General features: G+C 38.2%; 1 protein-coding gene across 1 annotated transcript in view; it reads left to right on the top strand.

The window, feature by feature from the left end:
* Window positions 1–9,849, top strand: part of LOC119190692 — a 93,360-nt gene that overhangs the window by 25,729 nt on the left and 57,782 nt on the right. The window contains exons 3-6 of the mRNA XM_037443094.1: window positions 1,386–1,744; window positions 1,982–2,099; window positions 5,574–5,775; window positions 7,553–7,697. Of these exons, the coding sequence (XP_037298991.1) occupies window positions 1,386–1,744; window positions 1,982–2,099; window positions 5,574–5,775; window positions 7,553–7,697 (824 nt within the window). The remainder of the gene's footprint in view (window positions 1–1,385; window positions 1,745–1,981; window positions 2,100–5,573; window positions 5,776–7,552; window positions 7,698–9,849) is intronic.

Consider the following 9,849-nt stretch of genomic DNA (forward strand, 5'->3'; position numbering starts at 1 on the left):
GAATTCAGCGCGCCTTTTAGTCGTGTTGTGCCTTTGTCAGGCCTTGCTTTTCAAGTAAAGCAACCCTAGATTGCAATCGGAGAGTTGATTCTTAGAGTCAATTGAATCTGTTCTACGTGTGTTCACAGGCTTTGTACTTTATCGTCTTCATTTTGTAAATTAGAGTGGAGCTAAACTTTGTTACCAATTACAAAATGAATTTAATATTCTCAAGCATAATACGGCCTTTTTGGAATTAAAATAATAGTCTAATTATGTTTTTGAATTGATTTGGGATGATGATTGATAGTGGGTCTCATAGTAATAGATTATAATTAGTGGTTGTGAACATACGATGCGTTGCCAGTCTTAAAATAATGGTGATTATTGGATTTCAAAAAATATTACACACGATGCGCAACAACGGTTTTATTTTTGCCGCCAAGCAGCAGTGTGTAGTTTCTGTTGTGTTCCGGTTTGAAGGACATTGTAGCCAGTGTAACTACTGGACATAATGAGACTTAACATCCCATGTCTCAGGATAACAAACAATACTTTGAATTCAAGGAGTTGGATGGTATTTTTACTGTTTAGGGGCGGTCGTATCGCTTACCATCAGGCGAGCAGCAAGCTTGTCTCGTCATTCAAAGTAATAAAAAAAAATCACGTCAGTTGTCTATGAGGTAATGACTCCGGTTAAGCCATCTTATTCGTGCTGGAGACTACTAACTATAGCGTAGATCTACCATATGAACAAAGCTCGGATCGGAAAACAAAACACTTACATACTATAAATCACTTCGATAATTATGTGGTTTTCTATTCTCAAATCCTTGTCGCATAAAAGGTTGGTTGGAGACCATCCACAACCGTAAGTCCATATCAGATATTGTATCGGTTATCGAATATTCTATCCATTCGTTCCAGATTTAAAAAATTGTACCTCAATACACTCAAATTGAATATCGAAGCTAAAATACACCGGAACACGATTTCCAGGTATAGTGCCGCAATAACGCTCTGTATCTACTCCATTCGTCAGATAAATCGATTTTATCCACTGGCACTGGGCGCTGAATTTAAGATACCATTGTATTTCACTTCTATCGTCGATTGCCACTCGCGCTCCCATTCAAAATCGTTGTGCGTGTTAAACCAAGTTAGGTGCACGGAAATATATTATTTCGGAGTTTTACAAATTGTTTCTAGCGTTTATGGGGGTGTATTTTTTTAGTATTTAAAGTTAAAATTAAAAGATATCGTATTTTGCTTTCAATGTGTACCTACAGTATACAATATGGTCAAACAAAAGGAGATTCTTAGGTGTAAAATAGTATTATAAGATACATAGTTAAAGTTTTATAATGCCCATATCATAAAAAACTGATAAGCGATATCTTTCACAGAATTGAATTCAACAAAAGCCACTGTAACCTCGTTGGATGCCGAAGAAGATATCTTATATCAGAAAGACGTATCTTTCTCAGCTGAACTAGAAGTAGCGCCGTCCAATAGAATTAGTAAACCTATTCTAAGCTTAAAACATATCGAGGAAGAGAAAAGATTAACAACGTCACCGTCAGTGGACGCGAGACATAACTATACGTACACGGGGGAGAGATCGAAACAGGTTGACGGACTGAAGAGCCTCATTGAGGATGGAATCAGCAAAACTGACATCAACATTATCGCTGACGAGATCAAAGACGGGCTACTCGAGGCTAGTCAGAAGGTGACTACGATTGGACCCAGTTTAGAACAAAAGGTGAAGTTTATTAGAGACAGTTACAAATGTTTTAAATTGCGTGGACAAAAAAGTATAGTACTCAAATTGACGTTTTTTATACAATTGCGAAGGTTTTATCGTTGGGTTTGGTATCAATACTTGAATTATATTTGTATTTCTACTTGGTCTTGAGTGATACAAGAACATCATAAAAATTACATAGATTCCAAAAAAAAAAATTCCGTTCGGTTTAATTGATTTAGTTTATACGAACAGGTGCCCGGTGCAACAGTGTCACCTCCGTGGACGGCGGCGGTGGAAGCATGCGGGTGCGACTCTTCCTGTGGACCAGAAAGATGTTCTTGCCACCATCCTCTTAGCAAATGCAAATCAGGTAATATAAACTTTCTCTTATATCATTCTGTTTCCATTCAGCAATCGGAACATCAGCCAGTACAGTAGGAACCAAACAAGCACAAGCTACTTACCAGCCAGTACAGATAGCAATATCTATGTATAAAGATACGATACCAAATTTTTTAACAATTAGGTACTTATTTCGGGTCTGGACGTTGGGGATCGAAAAGTTTCCTGTTATTCCGGAATCCCTGGAACCTGGAAAGTCTTGATTCAATTCTGATCCTTACCTCAGTGTATATTCAGAAATAAGTATGAAGTACATGCGGTGTACCTGACATAGCATTATGGCCAACTATTGGTCAACAATTAGTATCTTCATCAGAGTATTATACAATTATTATTATATTAGCTATAAGCATAATTTTAACAACACTTTATAGTTATTAAGTTGACTTTAACATTGCTATCAAGCCAAAACACTTAGATAGCAACCATAGAGTTTTAAATTTATTAGCATCCGCCATTTTGAGTTATAGCCCTTCAAGCAAGTTTTAACGTGATGGAATCGATTTAATATTGCCAGTACAAGGAAGTTTGAATCAGTGTCGGCGCGTTATCTTTGCGGTCACTACGTCAATATTGTGTCTTTTAAATGGAAATATATATTTCATCTACTTTAAAGTGACACGTCACGTATAAACTGCAAAATGGTTTCTGGTAAAATTTGCCATTTGGCTAACTGGCACTCCGAGTCTTATTCCGGGAAAAGTATTAACGCGGTCGAAGTTGCGAGCAGGACTTAGTCTAATATAATGTAATAAAAAAATTTATAATAAATCTGATTTATTTTCTAAGTTGGTTCGGTGGCGCATAAACTCTATTGCGGTACGATTGCAGAGCTCAGGTCTTAGGTTTAATCCTCGGGGCGGGCAGTGATATTGGGTTTTTCTACTCAGTCTCAACACATAATCTAAACATTTTACCTGATATGGCAATAGGCTCGTCCCCTATCACATCATGGGACGGAATACGCACGGCGAAAAGTAGAAGCACCAGGTGCACCTCTGCCTACACCTTCGCTGGGTGTGTGTATTATTTTGTTACAAGTAAATGCAGAAACCGCTGAACTTATTTTATTTAACCCAGAGATAGACCATGACACAGATTAACATACAGCCAACATTTTGCCCTCAAATCATACACTGGAACTGGAGCTAACCGCGAATACAGCCAGTATTATATAAATCGATGGAAAAGTAAACACTTTTGCGTGGCGCTGGCGGTCATTACGAGCGGACCGCTTCCGGTGCGCAACTTCCTCTAACTTATCCGTTATTTAGATGGCTCTATCGCAGCGTGATCAACGAGTTATTCCCCACCTGCAGCTAATGCTATTTGTTCTAAATTTGAAAACTACTGCGTCGGACATTGCAGTTTTCATAGTTTATAAGTGCTGGGAATTCTATTATGGACGCTGTATTTGCGATGGATGTTAGCCTCTGTAACATGATTAGTTTGTGGTTATTTTTTTCTGCAACGAACTGACTGTTTAAAAGCGATTTTCATTTTTAAATCATCACAAAATTATTACATTGCCCATCTCAATATAACAAAAATCTTATAATTATAATAAATAATAATATCAGCCTTGTATTATATGCTGTCCTACTGCTGAGCACGGGCCTCCTCTACTACTGAGAGGGAATAGGCCTTAGTCCACCACGCTGGCCTAATACGGGTTAGTAGACTTCACACCCTCGAAAATTCCTAATAGAGAATTTCTCAGGTGTGCAGGTTTCTTCACGATGTTTTCCTTCACCGTTAAAGCCAGCGATAATTTACAAATAATACACACATATTTTTTTTAGAAAAGTCAGAGGTGTGTGCCCTTGGATTTTGAACCTGCGGGCATTCGTCTCGGCAGTCCGTTCCACAACCAACTAAGCTATCGACACAACGTAACAAAAAAAATATATTATTTAAGCCAAATTTAACTGTATTGCACTGAATTTTAAAGACAACTAAATAAAATACAAAACATCACGATCTCCAATGCCTATTGTAAAGACGAAAAGAAAAAAGCAAAAAAGATTACAAATTCCTGGCAAACAATGGAATCAATAAAACACCTATTTCGCTGGCATGCAATAGAGCTCTGAGAGCACCGAGCGGGTCGGATTTTCGATTACCGACCCCAGGCGCTTCACCCTAATCGACATCACTCGAAGAATGTGGGCCTAGAATTATATGAAGTGATATCGACGGGGCTTGATCTAAAGCTCTTCAGTGCACAGCTGGAAATGACTGCATAGTAGACCCTTCCTTGTTGCGTTTCGGTAAAACGCAGGTAAATAATCTTAACGATTTAATGATAAATTTTTCCTCGCTTCTTTCGCATTAACGCTACTAACTTTCGTTGCCTATTTAAACCCTTTTGGTCTTTAAATTCCACAAACTCCGTTCATAGTGCACGTTTTCGTTATTTAAGGGACGTTTGTTCACTCTATTTACCATCAGGGCCCTTATTCTGTATGGTAGTGTAAACGCGTAACGCGGCCGTGTCATGTTATCTTCGAGAAATGTGCGTGGAATGGTATTCTGTAAGCCAAATTTCTATAGTCCTAAACATGATGCGTTGTGTTACGTGCTTGTTACGCACTGTTAACATAACGTGCGGGATAGAGAATAAGGCCCCTGGTGCAATGGGATCACTGTCATGCACGTATAAAAATAAATCAATGTGACCTTTAAACATAAAGACAGGAATAAACAGAGTTAAGGCGGGAATTACAATAAATAAACACAGCGTCCATTATCAAAACAAATGTAAACAAAGCCCGCAGCACATCCTTCCCACAATTAAGAGTTGTCATAGCCGACGTAGCTCGAAAATGTTTGAAACACATACAAAACATTACGCGCTATTACTTAAATTTCTTGATTCTGCCGTCAGGATCGCTGACAATAATTAGCAAATATTGTAAGGTCTGTTAGCTTTGAAAGGCGTTGGAATATTTCAGCGGAATATGTTTATTTTGGTAAACAGTTTGTGTTTATTTAAACGATGTGTAAGGGTTTTATTACTGATACTAAGGGATTGATACTAAATAACGATGTCACGTACTCATTACGTTGTTCTAAAAGTGGTGCCGATAATTTTGGGCTAATCTTCGATTCCTAGACTTAGACATTGAAGGTGTGAATTGGCTGTACAAAAGTACTAAAAAATTAAAGTAAATTAAATGAAGAGTTGAGTTTTGCACCTGTAGCACCTTACTTTAATTTTCTATAAAACAATGTCACACTGTGCCTCAATAGAACTGATCTATTAATGCTGTCAACATAATTGAGAACATCGTACCATAACTGACCTAAACTGTATGTAATTATATTAAAACCTAAATCTACGTAATGACCAACATAATGTGTATGTAAGGACCAACATTTTAAGTAAATTAAACAATTTTGTTATCTGTAAGAAAACAAATGACCATACATGTTGTTACAGATCCGAACATTTCAACGCCCCGTTTCTCCGGCTCGTCGTGGATCGCGTTGCATGCGTTGCGCGGCGCGTACAAGCGTGTGCGCGTACGCGTGCGCGTGCGACCAGAGCGCGCGCGCGGCGTGCTGCTGCTCACCGGCGAGCACGACGACCTCTCCGGCGACTACCTCGCGCTCATGCTCAGGAATGGACATGTCGAACTCAGGTAACTATTAAGATTTGCTTTGGAGCAGTCTTTCTCAAAGTGGGCAATCATGCCCCCTTTTGGACACTAGAACCTTTCAGGGGGTGGTGAAAGGTCTGAAGGAAATTGGGGGCGATGATACAAAATTTCATATAAATTCGTTTAGTAATAAAGTTATAAGTTTGAGGAGCCATGCTTTAAAGGAAATAGATAGTTTATAATGCCATCTTCTAGTTTTACGTTCTAGTTCATTCGAAAACTAACAAATGTGGTGTATCAATTTTTTATGCCAGTGAAGAAGTATATAATGAGTGAAAAGTACGCATGCAATGTTATGCCCGGCGTCAATCTGATCAGAATCGAAGCGCGCAGAATCTGATATGTATTTAATTTGAATAGGTGGCGGTTTGAATCGGCGCAATACTTTTCTATGTGATGAACTTACATAACAACAGATGAATTAATGCAACTTGATTCTATTCGACCTGACGTGCAGAATCGAATCTGGGCATAATACGCACTTGTAGTTAACATTTCGAATAATTTCCACGGCATCGTACAGTTCTATTCTAGATAATGAAGAAAATCATTTGACCCTGTTTAAAAATTCAGGTTCCAATCAACGTGCTTTAATTCGGCGAAGTATTTTCGATTAAGTGGTAATGAATGAACCTTCCGTCCTTAGTTTAGTGATAAATACATAACTAAACTATCCAAGAGTTGTGGCAGGGCCGTATTAAATAATGCTATTAAGGAATTGACTAAGCATAGACCAGATATAAACCTATGGATGACAGCAAAAATAAAAGTAATTTCAGTTGTTTATATTTTCCTGATTCATTAAACGAACGAATCGCCAATGACAAGCATCGCAACTGCTCACAAAGAGTAGCAAAGCCGCCTAGAGCTTTGAACTAAAAAACACAGCTTTATTTTCGCTACCAGATTTATAATCCTTAATAACAAGCTCTTCACATTCATACAAACCCCATACATTTAATGAAGGGTAAATCGACAAAACCAAACCAAACTAAAACATATCTAATTGATGGTTTTCATCGGAATCCCATCGGATCGGGCGGAAGAGGCTGGCGGAGGCTGGTGGCTAATTAACGGCCCGTGTAAGCCGCTATGCACCGCCATCGAGCCCAGATTATGTTTACGTTCTACGTATTAATTAAACCGATGTACATTTTGATGTTTCGAATTTGAGAATACTTGAATAGGGTTGACATTTCTATATTTTGGTCTGTTTGTAGGACTACTTTATATTCTTGCATATTTTTTTGTGATAGGATAATAAGCTTACGTGTTGTCGCGTTTTTTCTCTCTTCATAAAATTAATTATGCTTTCACCTTTATTATGGTAAACATTATTTTCCCGGATGTCAAGAAAATTTGCGTAATAAAAACCATGTCAAGTAAACAATACCAGTGGCCACAGGCAGAGACTTTAGGTGGTGGCGAATGAGGCAGCTATCAAGGCCTTCGAGTGGCCTCATGCATGCAAGGGACACAAAGAAAAAAATAGCCCTCTGAGTGCTGTAACTACCCTTTTATTGGCCCGGTGTAAGGTGCTGTAATTGGTTTCATACATGACCTAAAACTTGGTACTAATCTAGTAATATATTGTATACGCCCTGTGCTTGGACACCGCTAGCACCGCATTAGTTACAGCAATATTCTCCTTTAGCAATCGGATAAAATAGGCCTCGCAAAGGTCTTCCGCCCAGTCTCTCATTGGTAAAGTTATCCCTGGCAGTTGTACAGAGAATGTATGTTGTCATTATTGGAACAGGTTTGACTGCGGCAGCGGCGCGGGCGTGCTGCGTTCCCCGGAGCCCGTCCGACTCGGCCACTGGAACACAATCTCTGTGTACCGCCACCGCTGGGACGCCTGGCTGCGACTCAACAACGGAAAACGCGTGCGAGGCAGGTCCAAGGTATCAATCAGCTTGATTTATGAATGGTTTACAGGCGAGTCTGCTGGCGGCATTTGGTGTATAACGTTGTGTGAAAATTTTAATCCGAAAATTCACCTAAATCTGGGTTTGAAGATGATGCTGGGCTCTCTAGTCTCATCACGAATGTAAGAGTCGATAATAACTGCGCCCGTGTCCTCCCCTACAGCGATTATAGGTGTGCGTAGAGGTATGCATAATTCAAATAGGTTATTGGGGGAAGTTTTATCAAGATTGATTCAATAGAATAACCGGCCCTTCAAGAAAATGAAACCGATACAAGCCATCTTCAAAATTCATCCCAAAACTACATCGTAATATTTTATTTTATATTCCACAAATAGAAAACAACATGTTGGAACCCGTCCGCCGGATTTATTACCTTAACATTCCCGTAACAAAACGGTTTTGTTGGTGATATCTCAGTATTCCTATTTTTATACTAAAATCCTCCTTACATTGCTGGAAAAACATTTATCAATTCCGTATCCGATATGGCCAGGGTTGGCTCGTAGCCAGAGATTGTGTTAGCAGTGAAAGTAATGCAATAGTGAATTTAAAATATATCTTGGTCAAGAGAAAATTTTATATAAATGTTTTCCTTGATAACATGTCTCGTGTCTAATAAATTCAACTTAACCAAATAGCTAGATAATGAATAGCATAGCTTGAAACCCCTGCGGTGGCTAATTTTGTTCCGGTCAGTCGCGTTACGGTTCAAAATCCAAATCCAGAATTGTTTTCCCTGCCAATGAAGTACGCAAAATATATCTATCATTAACATTATATTTTATTTTAACTATATTGCAATAAACATAAAATATTAAATTAAATAATTATACCTACTTCAAGCGAAATACACATACAATATTATATTAAGTATACCTACTTCTTAAGGCCAAAAAAAGCGTCGACATTCAACAAAATGCAATTCTTGGTTGCAATATTGTTTTAGAAATGATTTCTAAAAAATAATCGTCTTATATTTTGAACGGTCTGTAATTTAAAAATAATCTGTTATTAAATCAAAAACCAACTTATTGATAAAAAAAAATACCTTATGCTTGATATGGCGATAAGTTGTCACACAATTGTTATTACACAATTGGAGGGAAAATATGGTGAAAATTGAGTGAACTAGTTGCCTTCTGTCTTCTTTGGGAATAAGACGTAAGTGTGTGCTTTCCTCCATTAGTTACAGCAACAAATTTCACATCCAATACAATGGTATACAATCTAACAAAGAGTGCAGTCTATAATGCTTTCGAGATGTGACCAATATTTTACCGTTCAGCGGCCATCGGTTCCTCCGAGTGTAATGGCCCATCTGTAACCATTACTGGGTCTTCACTTTACTTTCAAAGATAATAATGGTTCGCTGGAAATATTTTATACGATTTTCTGGTAGCATTCGATCGCACATCTGAGGATAATATCCATTTCTGTATCCTGATTCATAATATTATGCGCTTAACGAGGTGAAGGTTAGTTAAAAAATTTGCCGAAGCTCTTGCGCAAACAATTTTTACTGAAAAGTGAACAGCCACGGTAAGTTGACTTTTACTATTTTTTTTTAAATTTGTGTTAAAACCTGCCATAGTAGCCCACGTAAGTGTGTCGCGTTCTGGGATCGGCCTGTGTATATTCGGTTCCAACAGGCCGCAATTGTGTCGACTGTCGAAGAGTAATCGTCTCTCGTCAGTGGACATTCTAGTGAATTCTACTCCACTTACCATCAGGTGCGGCGGGGCCACTTTGTCGTGCCAGTATGAAATAAAAAAAAAAAAAACATTTTTACTTTCAGGACTTGCGGCAAGTCGCATGTGCATAGATTTATTAAAAAAAATTCCGCGAATGAAAACGTGCCTAGAAGTTCTTGCGCAAGAACTTGCTGGTCTGAACTTAGCATTAGATGTAAATAGATTTTTTTTAATTGATTTCAAACAAAATGATGTTTTCATCTCTTTACTGTTGTACTTTCAATGTTCGTGCAGAGAGACATTATTAGAAGATAACCCCAAAAAATATGCATTTAAATATTTTCGAGCTTCAATAATTTTACCATAAAGCATACAATAATATTGGCGAGTGAAGATGCAATTACAAAATTGCCGACATTCGACAATTAGGCACT

This window comes from Manduca sexta, chromosome 5 (assembly GCF_014839805.1).
Source record: "Manduca sexta isolate Smith_Timp_Sample1 chromosome 5, JHU_Msex_v1.0, whole genome shotgun sequence".
NCBI classification, from domain to species: Eukaryota; Metazoa; Arthropoda; class Insecta; order Lepidoptera; family Sphingidae; genus Manduca; species Manduca sexta.